Source organism: Myodes glareolus, chromosome 14 (assembly GCF_982192425.1).
Source record: "Myodes glareolus chromosome 14, mMyoGla1.1, whole genome shotgun sequence".
NCBI classification, from domain to species: domain Eukaryota; kingdom Metazoa; phylum Chordata; class Mammalia; order Rodentia; family Cricetidae; genus Myodes; species Myodes glareolus.
In genome coordinates, this window is record NC_142039.1 from 70048868 (window position 1) to 70071299 (window position 22432).

Sequence of the window (22432 nt, forward strand, 5' to 3'; positions counted from 1 at the left end):
ACACACACAATAATATACCTTTTAGAAGCTCTCCTTTTTTCTTTTTGAGACAGGGTCTATTTAGTCATGACTGCTTTGCCCAGCAACATTTTTTCTTGACATCAGGGTTGAGGCAAGAACACAAACGTTTAAGAAATGGGGTTCCCACGGTAACTCACATGACCTTTCATCTCCTAGTAGCCAGGCACCAGGCCTTACTTACAAAGTTGGACTTTAACTTTTAAATCCCAAGGAACAAAAAGCAGATGTTTGACTCCTTCCCTCTTACAGAGCACCTACGGAGTTCAGTGATTGATCGGAAAGACTTGATCATCAAAAGAATCAAGCCCAAGCCCCAGCAAGGAGATGACATCACGGTGGTGGATGTGGAGAAACAGATTGAGGCCTTCCGCAGCCGCCTGATCCACATGCTGGGAGAACCTCTAGTCCCCCAGCTCCAAGACAAAGTGCACTTGCTGAAGCTGCTGCTCTTCTATGCTGCGGACTTGAACCCCGACACAGAGCCTGCCCCACAGCACTGAGCCAGCCAGACTTCTAAGCACTGAGTACCAAGAATACCTCCTGACTGTGGCCAGCTACTTAGAAGCTCTTAAGTATGAACAGTAGTTAGGACTATCATAGGACCAAACCTATCTTATTTATCAGTAGGCTGTAATAACTTTATAACTCCTCAGCATCTTTTTTTATAATCCTATCCTAGCCTATTCAAATATGGCTTAAATATACAAGGTGTATATATTTTTTATTAAATTATTTATGTATGCTTTTGAAACAGGCAATACAATATGCACTATATGTCCAACATTTCCATTCAAGATGTGAAGACCCCTTCTGCTGAACAATATTCATCAGTGTTACATCAGTCAAGGTACTGACGGCCTGTTTCTGGAAAGAGTGTTTCCTGAATACAGCACATTCTAATTAGACTTTTCATATTGCCTATGAACATGACTCTGTGGCCAGTTAATTAAAGCTAATATAACAAAGCAGGCAAAGAAACAAAGTTAGAGCCCGTTAATGAAACATCTGACGTCAAAAGTTATATCAAAAGGCACCAAGTTTACAAAGCTCCGGCTCCACTACTGGGCAGGTAGAATGGACAAGAGAGACCTGGGTTTGAGAAAGTAGTAAAGATTTTTATTGTCAATACAAGATAACACAAATAAATTAATTTTTACAACAATCTGAGACTCCAGAGCTTCTCTGTGAGAAGGTTATTATGTAAACAGCCTACTATCTAAAATGATCTAGCAAGCAGCTGTGACAGTGTGCAAGACCAGCAGACCTGTGGATAATGAGAAGAGAGAAAAGCAGTTTTCTTGCTTCCTCTCCTCAGTAAGATGTGTTACCGAACAGATGAGGCTAACTTGGTGGAAAATGGTCTCAAAGTTACTAGAATAAGGTGACACCAAATTCAGGTGAACCTGAAGACTATAATCCAATTGTAAAGCTTTAGCTGGGTATGGTGGTGAATGCCTTTAATCCCAGCACAGGGAGGCAGGGGCAGTAGATCTTCTCTTTGAGTCTAATGAGTGAGTTCTAGCCTAGCCAAGCCTACGTAGTGAGACCCTGTCTCATAAAACAAAACACACACAACTAAAAAAAGCTTAAGATCCAGGAACTAGGGCGAAACTAACTTGGTAGAGCAAGACCCTAGGTTCAATCCCCAGTGGGGTGGAGGGGGAATCATCAGTATGAAACTAGTAGACTCAGTTCAATTAATTTCATGTTAAAGTGCAAAAGAGGCCATGTGAGATTAGTGTTTGTTCTGTGACAGAGCAAATAAGCAGGCCCAGGAGGACAAAGTGTACACCGGACTAATCAAGACAAAAAACCTGTGGTCCTGCCAAGTGTAGTCTCTCAGACAAGTCCAGGCCCACTCACAAGGCTAAAGCATGTCAGGAAGCCATGGCTGTCCTGATGAGTTGGTGGGCACCTCTATCATGATTTGTAACTGCTCACGTTGATCAAGGAAAAGGAATCCAGAGGTCTTAGTTTTGGAAGCACACCAGCACTATTTACCTAGAAGAGCAAGGGTCAAAGTCCTTCCCTAGGATAAATGATTAAAAAAAGGTGAGGTCACTCAGCACCACTGACATATTCCACCAACCTGAAAGCAGTGCAAAATGGTTGCACACAAGGACAATCTGCACAATGTCACTCAGGCCTCCAGTTAACTACGTAACTCCTATGTCAGAGCCCAGGGGACAGAAAACATTCTAGAAGCCAGTGGGTGTGAGCACATTCAGGTCACGGGGTTTGAGATTATGGATCCGAGGTGGTTGTTTCTTCCCTTCTACCACTGGGATATCCATCTTAGGCGGCTTGAAGGTTGCTGGATCTTCACCTACTCGTGTGGCTTGGGCACGCATTAGCTCCATAGGAGAGGGTTTGGGGGCACCTTTGTAAGCCTGGATGGCAAAACCTGCTAAGGAAAAGCAAATGATTATAGCCCTCAGCCCATACACCAGCCAGGGCCTCGCTGCTGTTTCTGAAGGAGCTCTTACCAGAGTCAGACCTCTGCAGGGGCCGTGGTCCAAAGAGGCTCCACTTGTCTACTGAGTTCTTGTCATTTCCACTCCCAGGATCCATGGTTTGAGGATTTGGGCCAGGTAAAGCTGTGGAAGAGCCAGGGGGGAACCAGCCTCTGGAACGGAGAAGTAAATATGTATTTCTGAATGTCCTTTTCCTATGTCATGAGAAGTGTCTTCCACAGGCTGGAGGCCAGTACCACCTCAGCACTAGCTTTCCTGAAGGACGGACTCACCTGGATTTCTGCTTAGGGGAGGAGTGAGGGGTGCTGCTCGGGGTGGACTGGGCCGATGCAGGCTGCTTCTCGTCCTTTGCTGTCTCTCCACTCTGCAGCTTTAGTTTCTGTTCAGAAGATGAGAAGAGACTTTCAGAGGAGAGCAGACACAGAGCCGCGCAGTCGGTGTATGCACTCCGATGCACATCCTAACTTCAGGCAGGAGGGATTCTGTTTTTCCCACACCAGATGGACTTCATGTTTCTATGAACTGTACTCCACAGCACCTCACACTCTTGTGCTACAAGCTGTGCACTACAACTTACGTGTCCAAAAAAGCCAAGTCGTTTAGGGGAAGAGACACCAAACTGCAAACCCCTTAGGTCTGAACTTCAGTATAAGCCCCGCACTGCTCAGGCTTGCTGTCTGTCCTCTGTAGTAAAATGCTAAGAAACCTACCTCATTGTCCCTCCTCCCCGTAACCAACCACCTCCACACCATTGTTAAAATAGTGCCAGTACACTAGCCGGGAGAGTCAGAGCTCTATGTCTAAGCTCCATAGTAGTATGTCTGTCCTCCATAAGGGCTATGCCTCTGCTGGACCTAAGTTCACTTTCTCAACACATCAATCTGTGTATGTTGGCAAGATGAATGGCAAAAACTGAGCACCCCCCAAGAAGCATCAGTCCTGTCTAAGCTCAGATGGACACCAGTTCAACACTGATTTCTCACAGCAGTGGCTTCTGAACTTATCCTGCAGATTCATCTGGAATGCTCATTCCACAATGCAGCCCATCCACTCACCACATAGCTCCCCCATCCCCACACACACAACTGTGCACCACCTCCTGATGCTTTTTATGTTCTCCCTATGCCCACAGGAACTTGCCATGGCTACCTGGGTTTTGTTTTGTGTTTCGTTTTCTTCCAGACAGGTTTCTCTGTGTAGCCCTAGCTGTCCTCAAACTCAGAAATCTGCCTGCCTCTGCCTCCTGAGTTCTGGGATTAAAGGCGTATGCCACCACCGCCCAGCTTTTTCTTTAAAATAAATAAATAAAATAAATAAATAAAAGCATATATATATAGTTTTTTGGTTTCTTTGGGTTTTTTTGTTTGTTTGTTTTGTTCTATTTTTTTGTACAGGGTTTCTCTCTATAACAGCCCAATAGCCCAAGCTGGTCTGGAACTCCCTTTGTAGATCAGGCTGGCCTCGAACTCAAAGATCTGCTTGCCTGCCTCTCTCCTGAATGCTGGGATTAAAGGCACATGCCACTACTGCCCTGCTTTCTTTCTTTCTTTCCTTATTTTCATGTGCATGAGTGCCTGCATGTGTGTATATGAACTGTGGAGGAGAGGGTGTGCACACGAGGTAGGAGTACATATGGAGATCAACTTGTGTCACTATTCAAAAGCTACCTACCTTGTTTGTTTGGGTTATTTTGAGACAGGGTCTCACTATGTAAGCTCTGGCTGTCTTGGAACTCACTATGTAAACCAGGCTTGAATTCACAGAGGCCTGCCTGCATCTGCATCCAAGTGCTGGGAGTAAAAGCATGCACACTATATCTGGCACCACTGTGTTCTTTGAGATCACAGCTCACTGGAATCTTGAGCTGATTAGGCTGGCCAGCAAACTCCAGGAAAGAATACACCTATCTTTATCTCCCTAGCACTGAGGCAGCCAGCATGGATCATCCATCACATCCAGCTTTATACATGGTTTCTAAGAATTGATCCTCCTGCTTCATAGCAAGCACCTTATTGACTGATTTATCTCTCCAGTATCTTCTTTATTTACAAAACAGAATACAGTATCTATCTCCAAGGATCAATGTCAAGCTGATGTGAATGCATGAGTCACAGAACACCATTCAGTACGAAGAGACCTCTCTAAAGATCCATGTATCCTGTAAACACCACTTTACAGACAAGCAAGCAAAGTATCTGCAGGAGTGCAGGCCTTCAGCAGGAATGCACCTCAGCAGGGCATTCCTGGTCCCTTTGCCCATTATCTTGTCACTCTTAGTTGCCAGACAGCTAAGCTGTAAACTTCCAAACCATAGCCATTATTTCAAGCCATGAACAACATTGGTTGCTTACATGGAGTGCTTCTGCCACTCGGAGGTACTTGGTCTCCTCAGTGGTGAGGCCCTTGTGGGGTGTGTAGCCAGCATCTCTCAGTCCTGCTTGTTGCTCAAAACGCTGGATGCTTTCCTGGGTCTGTTCTGAAAAGAAAGAACAGTCATGCTCAGCTCTGAACCAGTCACAAACCAGCCAGGACAAGCACTTTCTGCAGTTCTTCCCAGAAGCAAGAGGCCACACTGGCTCGTGAGAGTAAGGATGCCCCAGACAGGTCCTGGCACGGCAATTCTGACCCTCAGGTGTGCCTTCCCTCACAGCATACTAAAAAGCTGCCCGACAGGGATGCTGGATGCCTCACCTCCTCTCACTTAAGACTCCATAAAACCCTCACATTCAGCAACAGGCCAGGAGGCCCTGGCATCCAGACACAGTAAGAATTCCCAAATCACTAAGCTCCTAAGAGACTTAGCACTTGCACAGAAGCTTTGCCAAAGAGAAGCAGGTCACATTCCTACCAGCTGTCCCCAAGGTACCAGTCAGATTCACAGCACAGCCACCTACCTTAAACTAGCCAAGGTCCACAGACCCCACATTTCTTACACATGATCTGCCTGTTGCTGTTCCTGCCCTAGCTAACAATGTTCTTTCAGCTTGGTTTATTATTTATTTCACAAGTCACTCACTATGGAATGAACAAGAAAAAATGATGCTTTTCTTTTTTTTCTTTTTCTTTTTTTTTTTTTGTTTGTGTTTAAAACATTTTTTTCTTAAGGTACAAACTTTGCACACTAAACATGAGCACGGCAGCTGTGAACGGTCCCCACACCAACAGACTTTAGATCTACACACTCCACTTCCTTTTTATGTAACAGGTGTGCTGCCTGCATGTATATCTGTGTACCATGAGCATGCCTGGAACCCTCAGAAGCCACAACAGCTGTGCCCTCCTAACGCCAGAATGGTCAAGCTACAGAACACAAGTAGTAGCTGCTGTTCCTTCCGGTGGTGCAGTCACAGAAAAACAGAGGGGGTCTGGACTCTGACTTTCTGAGTCAACTTTCCAGAAGTGACCAAGACACTCAGATGCCCTCCTGGAGAGGAAAATAAAGGCCAACCAAGGAGAAGTCCTGTGCACCTCAGCCATGGGGTGGGTATTACTGCTGACATGCAGAGCCATGCACTGAATAATTAACTCCCCACACCAACTAGAACAGCCCTTGAAAAGAAGCTTAGGCAACTTGTGACCGAAGTTTAAAAAGAGGAGCTGGAAAGAGGGCTCAGTGGTTAAAAAGGACTTACTCCTCTTCCAGAGGACCCAAGTTCAGATCTCAGCACCCATACTGGGTGGCTCACAACTGTCTGTAACCCTAGCTCCAGAGGATCTGATGCCATCTTCTGGCCTCCTCACCACCTCCAAACACTCACACATACATACTATATACATAAATTTTAAAAATTTTAAAAAAAGTTTAAAAAGATAAAAAAAAAAAAGCTCATTAAGCCTCATTAGGACCATCAATAACACATTCTAAAAACTAAAGAAACTGAGGCTCCAAACCTGGTCTCCCTCCTGGTGGACCATCATGTTCAAGGCCTTGATCAGCACTATCAAAATTTATTTGTGAAAATATATATAAATTATTTTTAAATGCATATGTAAAATTTTTTAAAAGTAGCTGGGTACGGTAGTACATGAGCAATACTAGCCATAAGAATTCTGAGGCAGGAGCACTACTTTGAGTTTAAAACCAATGAAAGCACAGAGCAAGATCCTGTCTCAAAACCAAATACACATGTATAGCAGTGCAAGGCCAGAGGGCTGTTCTCCAGTGTGCCACCTTCTCTAGCAACACACCTAGGCCAGGAATAGCAGTGGATCCAAAGCTCCTGCTAATGAACTATTCAACCTTAACATCAACCCGTCAGCTAGATCCCCTATTTCAGAAAGTGGGGTGCCATATCTAGTATTTAGTGACCACACTGGTCAGTCCAGGAAAATGAGGCTGTATCAAGCAACAGCAGGACTCTACTGAAGCTAATAAGATGCTTAACAGGCAGAAATCTTCCTCCTCAATGAGGTTCTGCAGCCAGGTGAATGTGGGGCTCCACAAAAGCAGGTCTGAGAACCAGCTACAGCTGAGGCACAAGCACTCCCTCCCTCAGTTCCTCTGCTGAGACCCAAGGGCGCTTACTTGTGATCAGGGAATTCATGATGACATGGGTAGCTTTGGCCTTCACCACAGGGGCCTTGTCTGAACTGTCAGTGGCTGTTGATGGAGTCACAGCAAGGGAAGAGACACTGGCCGCTCCTTCCTCTGTCTGTTCAAGAAAGGTAAGGAGGCACATGAGTAGGAGCTGCACCTAAACTACTTCTCTGTCTGTCTTTCCTTTTTTGTTTGTTTGTTTGCTTGTTTTTTGTTTTTCAAGACAGGGTTTCTCAGTGTAGCCCTGGCTGTCCTGGAACTCACTCTGTAGAACAGGCTGACCTCGAGCTCAGAGATCTGCCTGCCTCTGCCTCCTGAGTGCTGGGATTAAGGACATGCACCACCACCACCCAGCCTAAACTTATTTCTTAAGAGAAAAAGTTACAAGAATATGTAACCTGTAAGAGAAGAAAGATTTAAAGCCTCTACTAGTCCAGTGACATCAGAAAAAGACCTTAGGGGAAGAGCCTGGAATCACCCAATGAAAGGCAGAATTTGGAGCCCTGAGACCTAACTTTCCAGACTGTCTTCCCATAAGACTAAAGATGCAACATTGGTCTTGTGGTACACACATATAATCCCAGGGCTAGAGGGGCTGAGGCAGGAGGATTGTGTGAGTTCAAGTCTAGTCTGGGCTACACAGTAAGTTCAAGGCAAGGATGAAATACCTACCAAAACAGAGGGAAAATTAATGAGGGACAGAGGAGAGAAAGGACCAACAGGGAGAACAGAAACAAAATGGAACAAACACTTCTTACAAAGCACTGACCATATGCCAAGCATTGAGCCTTATTCAGCCTGAGCAGAATATTTCCTCAGGCTTGACCACACATCAGTCACCTGAGTACTGGCCAATTACATTTCAGGCTACTTGGCAGGTCTAGGCTGTCAGGTGAGACACAAGGGCTCCATCTTCAGGACCACATAAACAGAGTATGGTGACACCCATCTGTAGTCCCAGCACTCTGAAGGCTAAAGACTGCCGTTGAGTTCAAAGTCAACCTGGACTACAGAGTGAGACCCTATATCAAAAGAAAAAAAATTGTCTCTAGCCCAGTATGTCTGATGCCCTGGGTTCTAAAATAATAAGATTTTTAAGTAAAAATTATGTTTCTAATAAACTCCCAAGTGTGATGGTTAGTGTGAATGGTGTTAACTTGACAGAACCTAAAACCACCAAGAGAGAGGCCTTTGAGCACACCTAGGAAGAATCATCTAGATGAGCATTAGCCTTTGAGAGTGTCTGTGAGAGGTTATCTTGATTCTCTTAATTGATGTGAGAAGACCAATCTTTATTAGAGGTGGCACCATTCCCTGGGCAGGGGATCCTGGGCTGTATAAACTGGGGAAACGAACAGAGCATCAGCATGCATCCCCTCTCTATTCCCTGACTCTGAATGAGATGAAGCCCACTCCTTCAAGCTCCTCCACCTTCCCTTGCCCACAGGATGAACCGTACTTGAACTGGGAGCTTTATGAGCCCTTTTCCCCAAGCTGCCTCTGCCAGAACATTTTATCAGAGCAACAGGAAAGGAGGCTGGGCCAGCAAGTACTACCGCCAGACCACTGCATAAAGGCTCACACAACATTCTCCCCTGCACACCCCCAGGCTGAGGGTTGACCCCAGGGCCTTACACATGCTCAGCAAGCACTCTACCACCGAGTACATCCCTGCCTATTTTTTTTTTCAAACTTTTTTTTTCTTTTATTTATTTATTATGTATACAATATTCTGTCTGTGTGTTTGCCTGCAGGCCAGAAGAGGGCACTAGACCTCATTACAGATGGTTGTGAGCTACCATGTGGTTGCTGGGAATTGAACTCAGGACCTTGGGACGAGCAGGCAATGCTCTTAACCACTGAGCCATCTCTCCAGCCTCCCCTGCCCTATTTTTTAACATCTATTTTGAGACAAGACCTCATTAAGTTGCCTGGACTTGCCTTGAATTTACTGTGTAGCCCAAGCAGGCTATAGCTGGAAACAGCTATAGTTTGTTTTTGTGTAGATTTTTATTGTAGTTGTTATCTGAGGTCTTTTTTCTTTGGGTGGGGATCTTTGTATGGAGCTCATGCTGGCCTCTGGACTCAAGACCGTCTATACACAGGTTGCTACAGTTCTTACCACTGTCTTTATTTTCGTTTGGGGGTTTTTGTTTTTCAAGACAAGGTTTCTCTGGGTAGCCCTGGCTATCTTGGAACTCTCTCTGTACATCAGACTGGCCTCAAACTCACAGAGATTCACTTGACTCAGTGTGCAGGGATTAAAGTTATGTGCCACCACCACCCGGCTAGCTTCCCAGTCTTTAGAACATTTTCCCTTCAACAGCCACCTGGATCCGATTCCAGCAGACAGGTGATACTACAGAGCGCTCCACAGAGCAGTGGGGAATGGGTCTTAGAAGTCCCTGTTCTGCAGGTGTAACAAGGGAAACAGAGAAGGCACAGCAACAACACAGCAGGCATTCCAGAGACTGTGCTTATGCCAATCACAAAACCAACTTTTAGTGGTGGTGATTCATGCCTTTAATCCCAGCACTCCGGAGGCAGAGGCAGGCGAATCTCTGTGAGTTTGAGGGCAGCCTGGTCTACAAGAGCTAGTTCCAGGACAGGTCCCAAAGCTACAGAGAAACTCTGTCTCGAAAAAACCAAAAACAAACAAACAAACAAAACAACTTTTAAAGGTTTTTTTGGGGGGGGCTCTGCCAAACCTTCAGCTTAATGCTGCAATAGAATACAGGCTGAGCATCACTATCCAAAACCCTAAACACTCAAAGTGCCCCAAAGTCTGAAGCTTTTAGAACGCTGCGATGACACAAGAGGAAGTAAAACATCCCACAGTGTAAAACTTCATTTTGTACATAAAAAAAAAATGACTACCTAAGAGTAATCAGGCTATGAGTGGAAAGTATGTATACAACATAAATTAAGCATATTTAGACTTGAATCCTATTCCCCCACTAGCTCATTGTATGCATGCAAATATTCCAATAATTCTCTGGCTAGATAACAGAGAAGCTCCAAAGAGGCAAGCAGGATTCATCAGAACTCAGGTAGTGAGAGGTTCTGGAGTTTGGCTTTTTAGCTGGGGAAGCAGAGTCCAGAAGACTCTCATGCAGACGATACTACATAAGTTTTGAATTTTTAAAAAAGCGTCAAGTGTAGAAGATACACAAAGGGAACAGCTGCTGCCTGACCTTGTGGGGACTGAGACTCACTGAAGGCTTCTGGAGCAGGACAAAGGGGCGAGTTTGCCAGAAGTCGTCAGCAGGGTAAGGTACCTTGTCAAGATGCTGATACTTGCGCTCTGGAATCACTGGCTTCCAGGGGATGCTGCCCATGTCCGATGGAGGAGGAGTCATGGGTGCAGGGTCCTCTAGGGCATCATCATAGCTGAATGCCCGGCGGCACACCCCGATGGGCAGGGACATCTTGCCTAGAGGCCCACTGGGCGCAAGAGCTAAGAATAGAGACACCTGTCAATATGGAATATCAACTCAACATACTAGTGGCTTTAAGTTAATCTGTAGACAAGGAAGCTATGAAATTTATTTAGGGACAGTTTGTCTGTGGCAGCTATCAATCCATTCAAGGGAGGGTAATAGCAGTGCTAACTGCCTTCTTTACCCACTCACTCTAGAGTCTCCACACAGCCACTCAACACTATCCTCTTTTCTTTCCTCCTTTTTCAGATAGGGTCTTGCGATGTAGTCCTGGCTGGCTGGTACTCACTATGTAACTTGCACAGCTGACCTCAAATTCTGTCAGTCCTCCTGCCTCAGTTCTTCCCAAGTGCTGGGACTACAGGCATGCACCACTACACCAGGACCTAATCCACTTTTAAAGACTGAAGAACCTTAAGCTCAGTTTAAATTCACCTGTGCAAAGTCTCAATTTCAAAGCATGATTTCCAGTCAAAACCCAAATTTATCTCATTTCAAAACTTATACACTAAACTCTCAGACATACAAGACTAAGAGGGACATAAAGTGGCTGAGATATCTTCTCTCCTTTTCCCCCACACTCTACCTACAGTCTGTCCCTGTCTCATCTGATAAGGAAACTAAACCCTAGTGTGAACTGATCTGCCTCAGTTCATAGAGAAAATAGCTGGCTGAGGTCTGACCAAGTCTACGACAAACCCCATGCCTTTTGTCTCCCCCACAAAGAGAACTACAAGCAGCAGTCCACAGCCTGGCACCACCTCCAGTTTCTAGTATTCTGATGACTGAAAATTTCCAAAGAAATGATTGACAGCCGCTCTCATCAACACTACCAGACTGGTCCCGCCAGTCCTGTCCACAGGCCTGCTGGAATGTAGAGCTGTGACACAAGCACCACGCTTCAAGGGCACTCTCAGCTGTGCCAGAGCAAAGAGCAAGGTTCACTTTGGTTTACTGATCCAGAACCTGCCTTCAAGGTGATACTTTCCTGTTAGATAATCATATTCTTCAAGATAGCAGCCTGCCTGGCAGCAAGTCCCAAACCCCAGAAAGTTTCACTTAAACAGCAAGGAGACCCACAACTACCATGTGACTATTACCAATATTAATAACTACTAACAAACCCAAGAGGTTGCCAGGGGCCAGGCAGAGAGGGCAATGAGGTGTAACTCCTAATGGGAACAAAGTCTTTCTGAGAGAAGGAAAATGCTCTGGAAGTAGGTTAATCTGATAGATGCAAATCTTAAGAACACACCAGCCATTACATTACCCACTGTAAGTGGTGAATTTACAGGATGTGCATTGCATCTCAACTAAAACAGACAAATAGAAATTATCAGGCACTAACATCCCTCCTTATATCCAATCCTCACTAAACAAATGCTCTTCCCATGTCCCAGACCAGGAAACTGGTACAGAGCACAAGCAATCACACAGCTTGGTGTGCAGCAGACAGTCAAGCCAGGGCTCCCACCTTGTGCCCACCACTCCATGCATCCATGCTACAAAGCACTAACCTAATGAGTGCGACACCATAGTTCTGCATGGTTACAATGAGTTTATGGCAATGCAGTATGAGTGGAAGACACACATAATGGAAGAGACAAGAGATTTTAAGACACATGGAGAAGCTTCCATTAGCCTACCTAACTGGGCAGCAATTTCAAAACCATGTTTAAGACTTTTCTCAGTGGTTTCATAAAAACCATGACAATAAAGTTAGCTAACCTCTACTAAGAAATATGTGCCTACAAAGAGCCAGGCGAGGTACACATGCATTTAATCCCACACTCAGGAGGCAGAGGCAGGAGCATCTCTATGAGTTCCATGACAGCAGTCTACAAAGTGAGACTGTCTCAAAACAAGCAAACAACACTTTTTGAGCAGTAAATGCAGATTTAGCAGCCACTTTTAACTTCCATTTGCAAAATGTGTTTTATTTAAGACGGTGTGGTGGTGGCTCCTGCCTTTAATCCTAGCACTTGGGAGGCCAGGCAAGAGGATCTCTGTGAGCTCAAGGTCATTCTGGTCTACAAGAGCTAGTTCCAGGACAGGTAACAAGGCTACAGAGAAACCCTGTCTTGGAAAACAAACAAGCAAGTAGAGTTCCAAAACAGCCAGAACTACAAACCACAGAGAGAGACCCAGTCTCCAAAAATCAAATAAAGAAAAAAACTGTTTAATCTTCACATTAGATGGGCTGGCAACACCATCTACACTTCTGAGAATCAGAGACTCAGTGATTCAGACTGATTTAAAAAAAATCACCTTCCTTTCTGGTAACAGTCCAAGGAGAAATCAATGATTTCAGTACTGCATTACACAAACCAAGAGAACACACTACGTGTCGATACAAACATTTTTACAACTAAGTTAGATTTAACAGTGATTCTGTCTTTTGTCCAGACCGCCATCCTACATTAACCACCCAGGGTAATTTATTCACGCTGACATACCCTACAAACATACTGTTAATTCTTCTCCTTTGGTATAATGTATTTGTCAAACACTTAAGGGCAGTGGCTCTAAATAAAGATCTGAGCATGGCTGGGAAGGTAATGAGATAATATTAAAATGATGACAATCTAACTACTTCCCTAGTGGCAAATAGGAACTGTTAACATATGATTTGGAGAAAATAAGTTTAAATCATTAAGGACAAAACAGACTTAACCAAATAAGAACTCTGTTTACCAGGCACTTCTGGTTGTCTCGAAGCCATTGAAAGAATGGAATCCAGGAGCTTTTTCTATACAGAATTCGGAGCGGTGTCCCTGCCACCTAATAAAAATAACAAAGGGCATTTTTCTTAAGCTGAACAGCGGTTGATCACTCCTGGGCCGCTCTTCTGATAGACACACAGCGATTTAAGGCTTGTTAATAAGGCTGAAACTTACATACACTAGAAACAATGTGTGACAAACACACCCCAAAGGATAAAGTTTAGTGGTTCACCGTGTCCACCGGCTCATCTTAACAACGGAGAAAGCAAAGACAAGACACAGTGAAGATGCCTTACCACAATGAAATGACGCTGAACTATGCGGACAGACAGATGGTAATGAGGAGCATTGCCCAGCTGCTGCAAATTAGCAAAGCTTCCGAGGAAGAATCCATCAAGAGGCTCTAATAACAATAAACAACCAGGGTTGGTATAGCGCTCCCAAGTCCACCAAACGATGCCCTGTACATAACGTTCATTCCCTTCACAAGCCGTATTACATAGCATCTCCCCTCGACAGAAATGGGCTACGCAGCAGCGAAGACCAACACACTCTTACTAACGCCGGCTAACAGTAACCGCCTCTTACACAAAACTGTCCTTAAAACCCTTGCGCCGCACTGCACAGCAGGCATTATTGACCCGAATTTTTATTCAAGTTCATAGGGGCCACTCACCGCAGCCCCGAAGGGCATCGGCAAGCCAGACACACGCCCTTCACCTCGCCCACAACGACCCCAAGCCCACGACTTTCCTTCAGAAGGTACAAAACAAAGCCTCCGGGATGTATAAAGCCCGGCTGGACCCTTCTACGGTCCCACCCCTCGAGGCCAAGTCCAAGGGTGCGCGGCGCGCGGGTGCACGGAGCCTCACTCGGGATCTCTGAGGAGCTCCAGGCCCCCACCCGGCCCCCAGGCCGCGGCGCCCCAGGGCTCAGGCCCCCTCCAGCAGCGCCAGGCCGCGGCCCGTCACCTGCTCGCCGGCCGCCTGCGGCCCGAACTGCGGCACTAAAGAGGCTCCGAGGCTCCAGATGGCCCAAGGGGCTGCGGAGCTGAGCAGAGAAGAGCCATTGTGAGCGCGCGACTCACTCTTCCGACTGAGCACTGCCGACGGCCGGCAGCCTAAGCACAGCCCAGCCCGATACCGCAGCACGTCGCGCGAGACTTGACTCGGCGGTTCGCGGGGCGTGCTGGGAGCTGTAGTCCACGACCTGGGCTCATCACCACATTCACCTTCCGCGTAGGTTAGACTCTTAAGGCAAACCCCACGGGGTTCCCGGAGGGAGGGTCGCCTGGTGGTACCAGCACTTCCTCTGTGCCTGTAACCCCAACACTTGGAGGCTGAGACAGGAGCGTGGCGCGAGATGGGGTGAATGGAGGGAGGGGAAAAGAATGAAGATAGGTGGAGATGGTTCAGCAGTTGAAGAGCAAATCCCACACTTGTAGAGGACCTGAGTCTGTTCTAGCACCGACTTTTGGGATCTCACGACAGCTTCACGAGATCTGCCACCCTTTTCTGGTTTTCAAGAACACTACACGCACACGCACATTCCCACACACGTAATACATATAAAAATAAAATAAATCTTTTAAAAAAGAAGATGGAGACGGCATAGTAAATATACCTTGAATCAAAGCCAGAAAGCTCAGAACGGACTTCCCTGGGTTTGTGACCCGGTCACCATTTCCTGCCCTCTCTTTCTTGCCGAAGTCTGTCCATAAACTACACACATACACACAATGGATCCAATAAAGTCAATCCCTTAAGTTAATAAGCAATGGAGTGAGCAAACTGTCTTCTAGAAGTATCTAAAACGGGCAGGCTCCACACTAGTATTGACCAAATACAGGAGCATACCACAGCCTTGCTTTCCCAGCGCAGGTGATAATAACTGTGAGGAAAATGGAGCTGGAGAGGTAGCATACAGGTATCAAAAAAAAAAAAATTAAAAAAAACTTCTCTGCTGCTGAGAAAAAGTTGAAAACACCTACCTTCAATTATACTCCAAGGTTTGCAATTACCTCAGGGGCAATAATGGTTGTTCAAAGGAGGGCCATCTTTTTATTTGGTTGGTTGGTTGGTTGGTTGGCTGGTTGGTTTTTCAAGACAGGGTTTCTCTGTGTGAGACAGAGTTTATCTGTTTAAGTCCTCTCTGGCCTGGCCTGGCCTGGCCTGACTGGCCTGGAAGCCCCTTTGTAGCCCAGGCTGGCCTATGAACTCACTGAAATCCACCTGCTGGATTAAAAGCCTGTACCACCACCGCCAGACCGGCAGAAAGGAGCAGAATCTTTTTTTTTTTTTTTAAGGAGCAGAATCTTAAATGCAGAGTTCAGGATTTGTCTTTGCCTGCCTTCTGTTAGGACCTTGAGTGCACCAGAAATCAATGTCTCCTGTCGATTCTTTAGTTGGCTTGTGGATAGCACAATTGGGTTGCAGAATGACTTTTAAAAAAACATGCTGAATTTTCTTAACTTTTGTAAATGTCTTAACTCTTACCCCTTCTACTACTAGGGAGGAGTACACACCTCTATTAAGTTTCAAACAAAAGCCCAAGGTGCCTATTTAACATATCACGGGGGACCAAGCCTCTAGATTCTCCCAGCATCCCTCAGTCCCTACCTGTTAGAGGGTGTGGCTGGCCTCTCCCAGGAGCTCTCCAACCCAGGGTCTGGGCTGCCCTTCCCACAGAGACTCCTTTCTATAGAGTCCAGACATTTTGGTGACCCACCCCTTTTGTACCTTTGGTCTCCTGGCTGCTACACCTGGTTCCCCTCTCTCCTTTCTCCCTTCCCCTCCCCTGCTCCCCACATGGCCCAGCTCAGCCTGACTCTCCTAGATGTCCCTGTCCCTACCTATGCTCTCCTTTTGATCCACACTCAACCTTCTCCTCCTCCAGACCTAGGAGCAGCCATGACCTTTCCTTTCCTTTTTTCATTCTGTCACAATTCACAAGGTGAAAATGGAAACTGGGGAGAGGCTCAGGAATTAAGAGTCCTTCCAGAGGACCCAGGTTCAGTTCCCAGCACCCACATGGCAGCTCACATCTGTACATAACTCCAAATCAAGGGATCCAACGCCTTCTTATGGCCTCGGCATGCAAATGGCATACGTTCAGCAAAACCATCCACACACATTTAAAAAATAAAACTTTTTTAACTTTAAAATGTCCTAAAATCTACCGTGTTTCTAATAGTCAGATCTTTGGATATGCAGATTTTTGAATAAGTATTACTTAATGCTATGGAGAAAATAATCAGATTAACAGAAATAACTTAAAATTAACAAATGAAAACTAAATGAAAGGCTACAAAAATCCCTTGGTCCAACTTTATGTAGTCTGCAGGTGTTTAAGCACTGTCTACATGTGTGCTCGTGTTTGCCATGTCCTGTATATGGTACCAAATTGGTTTATAAGTTGCTGCTCACATATACTGAAAGTCTTAAGTTAGTGTTGGTTCCGTTTAGTTCATACTGTAATAGAAAATTCAAAGCAAGGGCTGGAGAGATGGCTCAGTTAAGAGCATTGCCTGCTCTCCCAAAGGTCCTGATTCAATTCCCAGCAACCACATGGTGGCTCACAATCATCTGGTGCCCTCTTCTGGCCTGCAGGTGTACACTCAGACAGAATACTGAGAATTAAAAAAAAAAAAAAAAAAAAAAAAAAAAAAAACACTGCCACGAAAATTTAAAGCAAAAGTCCTGGCTTTCACAACCCCAATAATCTACACTCAGCCACTCACCCAAACCCAGTTTAAAGAGACAGTAGTGAGACGTGGAAAACCTGCTTAGTGTAGCCACTTACCAAAGTCTGAGCACCAGGGTCATCTCTGGGGCTCTGACATGAACTTTAGATTTTAATAGAAACTTCAAAGAGGCTGGAGATAAAGCAGCTCAGAGTATCCCGCTCTTGCCACAGAGGACCGAGTTTGGCTCCCACCTGCAAACTCAGGCTCCAGAGGATCTGATGTCCTCATCTGGATATTGCAGGTACCTGCATTCATGTGCACATATCCATATACATAATTTTTTTTAATTTTACAAACATTTTTCTAAGACACTGTCTTACTATGTAACCCTGGCTGGCCTAGAACTCTCTGTGTATACTAAACTGGCCTCCAACTCAGAGATCTGTCCGCTTTTGACTCCCAGCTGCTGAGGTTAAAGAAATGCACCATCACACCAAGCTTTACTTTTATTTTAATTGTACGTGTGAGTGTCTGCATGTAAGTATGTGTAGCACATGAGGCCATAGGGTGCACTGGATACCCTGGAACTGGAGTACCAGCAGTTGTGAGGTGGCATGGGGGTGCTGGGAATTGAACCTGGGTCCTCTGGAAGGGCAGCCAGTGCTGGGGTCTGGCTTCAGCTCAGGGTCAGGTCCTGAGATGGGGACTGGGCACTCATACAAGGAAAAATTCTGACCACCAGGTGGATTGCACACTAGTGGCCTGAATATCTCTAGCCATCTTTATTTATACTTTAACAGAGTTTTTTTTCTACCAGGCTTACATAAATAGCTTTATTATTGGCTCCTATTTTTTACTTTTAAGAAATACACTATAATCGTTGTGAAAACCCCAATTGTTCCTCTTCATGCTTCCTCAAATACACTTTCCCACCCCCTACATAATCTTATTCTAGACATAGAGGTCAGTATTTTTGCATCATTAACTAAATATGGAGCCAGACACACCCTGCTCTCACAGTGCTTATATCAGCTGGGAGCTATGTGCAGTTACAAAGTGAAAAGGTAGCAGACGTGGGTCAATGCTTTAAGGACAAGAATATTCAAGCCCCCAAAGTCCTTCATGTCTGTAAGATGTGCTTTTATACCGCTCCCTTTCCTACAAGAGGGTCCATGTCTCCGTCTCTCTGTAAAGGCGGACTTTGATAAGGCATTCTTTCCCATCCACTAGACCATACTTCTCCCACCAATATGAGCTCCTGTGTATGGTAAAGATGAATCTCTCCATCCCATATTTTTCATTGCATTTTTCCCATTGGATCATTCTAGATCCTATCATTGATTCTATCTGCTTAGTGTCCAGCGAAGCTACTCTCAACAGTTGGCATTGTGTGTACTCCTGAGGCTTTTCCCCATTCTGTCTGTGTGTGTCCTATTCTCCTTTCCAGAACTGTGAGACACGGTTAATGCTCCAAGTGTTGTTTTCTCATATGTACCTGTCTCTATTGAGTCAGAAAAGTTCCCAGGATTAGGTAGTGTACTTAGTAATTCCAAATAAAAGATTTGAGAAATATTAGCCCTCTGCTGATTCTTAGGGGGAAATATTTAAGAAAGAACAAAATTTCCAGAGAAAAATCACAGTTGTTGCATGTGTGAATGACAAAATAAAACTAAAAACTGGCCAAAGGATCAACAATATGAGAGAGATCAGTGTACTCTCAGGACCATGGGTTTGTGCCCCACATTAGGTGCTATTTGTAAGCAGAGACTTTCTCGTTCATGTCCCAACTGCTCAGGCCTGAATAATCACACAGAAACTGTATTAATTAAAACACTGTTTTGCCAATGACTCTATTGTATTTCTAGCCATCTCTTACATCTTACGTTAACCCATTTCTATCAATCTGTGTATCGCCACGAGGCTGTGGCCTACCAGTAAAGTTCCTAAGGTACTGACATGTCCTTCTCCTTCGGCAGCTACACGGCGTCTCTCTTGCTCCACCTACTCTCTATCTCTGTTCTAATTTCCCACCTGGCTTTACTCTGCTAAGCCATTGGCCAAAAGAGCTTTTTTTTCATCAACCAATAAGGCAACACATATACAGAAGGACATCCTACATCAGAAAAGAGCTTGCAAGCTGCACAAATTCCTCCCTATTTAGAATCTATTTCCACAGGTGCCTTACCCAGAGGAAACCCACTGGACAGGTAGTCACATGCTGAGCCAAGACAATGCAGAAAGGATCCTGACAAACCAGTGCTCTTAATCATAGAGTCGTCTCCAACCTCCATATATATATTGTTTTTTGTTTTTTGTTTTTTTTTGAGACAGGATTTCTCAGTGTAGCCTTGGCTGTTCTGGAACTCACTCTGTAGGCCAGGGTGGCCTCAAACTCACAGAGATCTGCCTGTCTTTGCCTCCCAACTGCTGGAATTAAAGGCATGCATCACCAACTCCTGTGTAATATTTTAAATTTTTATTTGTTTTATTTTATATGTATTAGTGCTTGGTCCACATGTATGTCTTTGCACCATATGTGTGCCTGGTACCCATGGAGGCCAGAAGAGGACACTGGAATCCCTGAAACTGGAGTTGCAGACAACTATAAGCCACTAGGTGCAGGTATTCAAACTGGGATAGCTGGAAGAACATCAAATGTTCTTAATGGTGAGCCATTCTCAAGCCCTGCAAAACAAATCTTTTTAAGGAAAATAAATGAAAGCATTCATAACTGGGTAATCTTGGTTGGGGTGTTATCTGGCTGATTATTATCTTAGGTCTGGCTCTACAAGATGAACCAAAAGACACCATGTTGCCTGGTCAAAGGGGCTACTTCTCAGGACTAGGCTGCTAAAGCTGCAGGGAGCAACTTTGCTGCCATGCTAATTTCTCTCATATAGGGACTGTCTGTTCCTGGAATCTAGGCTGAATGCAGACTTAAGAAAGTTACTTATCTCTATGCTTAGTTTTCCAAGAATGGTTAACATGCTTACCTACAGAAATAGCTGATGGGATTGGAGAGATGGCTCAGTGGTTAAGAGCACTGGCTGCTTTTCCAGAGGTGCTGAGTTCAATTCCCAGCAGCCACATGGTGGTGGCTCACAACCATCTGTAATGAGATCTGGTGCCCTCTTCTGACACAAAGTTGTCTATGTAGACAGAGCGCACATATACATAAAATAAGTAAATTTTTAAAACAAAAAAAGAAATAGCAGTTGAGGGGCTGGAGAGATGGCTCAGCAGTTAAGAGCACTGGCTGCTCTTCCAGAGGAACAGGGTTTGATCCCCAGGACCCACATCAAAGAAAAGGAGAATCCTTTACTGTAAGTTATCCTCTGACCACATGTGCACCCACACAAATATAAAATAACTAAATAAAATGTAATAATTTTTTGGCTTGAGGCAGGGTCTCACTCTGTAAACCAGGGTGGCCTCCAACTTCGAGCAAGGATGGGGTTAAAGGCGTACTCTGCCACATCCAGCTAAAATATAATGTTGTGGTTTTTTAATTTTTGTTTTGTTTTTGCCAGACAAGCTCATTAAAGGTTGCATACACTTTTAATCGCAGCAGAGGAAGGAGGATCTTTGTGATTTGAGGCCAATCTGATCTACATAGTGAGTTCCAGTAATTTTTTTTAAGGTAGTTCAGGGGACTGGAGAAGCGGCTCAGTGGAGTACCTGCTACTCTTGCAGTGGACCCAGGTTTGGTTTCTAGCACCCACATGGCAGCTTACAAACCTTCATAACTCCAGGTCTTCCTTCCTTTCTTCCTTTCTTCCTTTCTTCCTTCCTTGCTTCCTTCCTTCCTTCCCCCTCCTTCCCTTTCTTCCTTCCTTGCTTCCTTCCTTTGTTTTTTGAGACAGGGTTTCTCTGTAGCTTTGGAGCCTATCTTGGAACTAGCTCTTGTAGATAAGGCTGGTCTCGAACTCACAGAGATCCTCCTGCCTACCAAGCGCTGGTATTAAAGGCGTGCACCACCGTCCGGCTACCCCAGGTCTTTATTTTTTTAATATTTATTTATTTATTTTGTATACAGTGTTAGTTTCCATGTCTGCCATGTTCAGAAGAGGACATCAGACCTCATTATAGATGGCTATAAGCCACCATGTGGTTGCTGGAAATTGAACTCAGGACCTCTGGAAGTCCTGGGTCTTTATAATGTCCAGGTCTTTATAATGCCCCCTTGGAGTGCATCTTCAGGTCCTGGAAAGATGTTTGTTTAAATAATAGGCAAGCTGGCAGGCTTGATGGTGCATGTCTTTAATCCCAGCAACAAGGAGGCAGAGGCAGGAATATCTTTGCGAGTTTGAGAAGAGCCTGGTCTACAGAGCAAGTTCCAGACCAACCAAGGCTTTAGAGTAAGACCCTGACTCAAAAAAAAAGAAAGGGAAAACAGTCTCTGGTCAAGATATACTCCCACCCATCAGTGAACCTTCACTTTTGGCTACAGTATCTCCCCTGAGGCGTTTGAAAGGTTACAAGCTTTTAACACCGACTTTCAACCTTTCCTTCTCTGAACATGAGACTGGGTTCCAGGGCAGGGGCGGCTGCAGTGATTACAACCGTAAACTGCTGACTCCAGGATATTGGCCTGCAGAGGAGGAATGAGTCAAAGGCGAGTGCTTTACCTATTAGAAAGAGAAATAGAGGACTAGAGAGATGGCTCGGGGTTAGAAGTCCTTTTACAGAGGACGTGGGTTCAGTATCCAGTGACGCATCCACATGGCAGCTCACAGGTCTCTGTAACTCCAGTTCCTACACCCTGTTCTGCTTTTTGCAGACACCAGGCATACATGTGATATACAGATATGCATGTCAACAAAACATAGATACACATAAAATAAAATTTAAAAATAAATGTGATAATTTAAAAATAGTTATTTTTATTTCATATGCATTCATGTTTTGCCTGCATGTATGTCTGAGTGAAGGTGTTAGATCCCTGAAACTAGAGTTACAGGCAGTTATGAACTGCCATGGGGGTGCTGGGAATTGAACCTGGGTCCTCTGGAGGAGCAACTAGTGCTCTTAACTGCCCAGTCATCTTTTCTGCCCCTTTAACTTTTTTTTTTAAAGATTTATTTATTTATTATGTATACAGTATTCTGTCTGTCTGTGTGCTTGCTGGCCAGAAGAGGGCACCAAATCTCATTACAGATGGCTGTGAGCCACCATGTGGTTGCTGGGAATTGAACTCAGGACCTCTGGAAGAGCAGTCAGTGCTCTTAACCTCTGAGCCATCTCTCCAGCCCCCCTTTAACTTTTTTTAAAAGAAAAAAAAAACTTTCATCAAAGTTGGAGGAGTTTCATGAGGTGGCATGGTTCAAGTGGCAAGGGTTAGGTGTTTTAAAACAATACAGAACAAAGTAAACAATAGTGGAAAAGAGGTAAAAAGATAACTTGTCTTTTCCCAGTGTACAAAATGATGATCCCCACCCTCACCCAGCACCAGAACTCACTCATGATTACCTAAAGGTCATCGAATAGAGGGGCTTTGATCCATGGGCTACTTTCTTTTTTTAGTTTTCAAGACAGGGTTTCTATGTGTAACA

The 22432-nt window shown here is 44.9% G+C and overlaps 2 protein-coding genes across 9 annotated transcripts in view; one reads left to right on the forward strand and one right to left on the reverse strand.

The window, feature by feature from the left end:
- Positions 1-1183, forward strand: part of Simc1 (SUMO interacting motifs containing 1) — a 34064-nt gene extending 32881 nt beyond the window's left edge. Inside the window, exon 10 of the mRNA XM_085699541.2 lies at positions 271-1183. Coding sequence (XP_085555667.2) covers positions 271-521 — 251 coding nt within the window. The 3' untranslated portion in view covers positions 522-1183. The remainder of the gene's footprint in view (positions 1-270) is intronic.
- Positions 1116-14325, reverse strand: Kiaa1191 (KIAA1191 ortholog). Of its 8 annotated transcripts, none has more exons than XM_085699548.2 (9): positions 14167-14325; positions 13492-13598; positions 13167-13253; positions 10311-10489; positions 7021-7147; positions 4847-4971; positions 2768-2874; positions 2508-2647; positions 1116-2425 (listed from the first exon to the last, which is right to left on the reverse strand). In XM_085699548.2, exons 3-9 carry the CDS (start codon positions 13192-13194, stop codon positions 2220-2222), a joined length of 912 nt encoding a protein of 303 aa, XP_085555674.1. In that variant the 5' UTR covers positions 13195-13253; positions 13492-13598; positions 14167-14325; the 3' UTR covers positions 1116-2219. The 8 variants fall into 8 exon arrangements, with proteins under 8 accessions (XP_085555674.1, XP_085555673.1, XP_085555670.1 ...); XM_085699547.2 differs by having other exon boundaries at positions 1116-2428; XM_085699544.2 differs by having other exon boundaries at positions 10227-10489.
- Between the last annotated feature and the right edge of the window lie 8107 nt (positions 14326-22432).

What these genes read in the sequence shown, in the direction of transcription:
- Kiaa1191 (XM_085699543.2), bottom strand. Translation starts at nt 13,194, where the DNA reads ATGGCTTCGAGACAACCAGAAGTGCCTG. An exon ending in TGAGTCTCAGTCCCCACAAG is followed by an intron (nt 7,148 to 10,226) that starts GTCAGGCAGCAG and finishes TTTCTTGAACAG; the next exon opens with ACAGAGGAAGGAGCGGCCAG. An exon ending in TCCCCTAAGCAGAAATCCAG is followed by an intron (nt 2,648 to 2,767) that starts GTGAGTCCGTCC and finishes TCTCCGTTCCAG; the next exon opens with AGGCTGGTTCCCCCCTGGCT.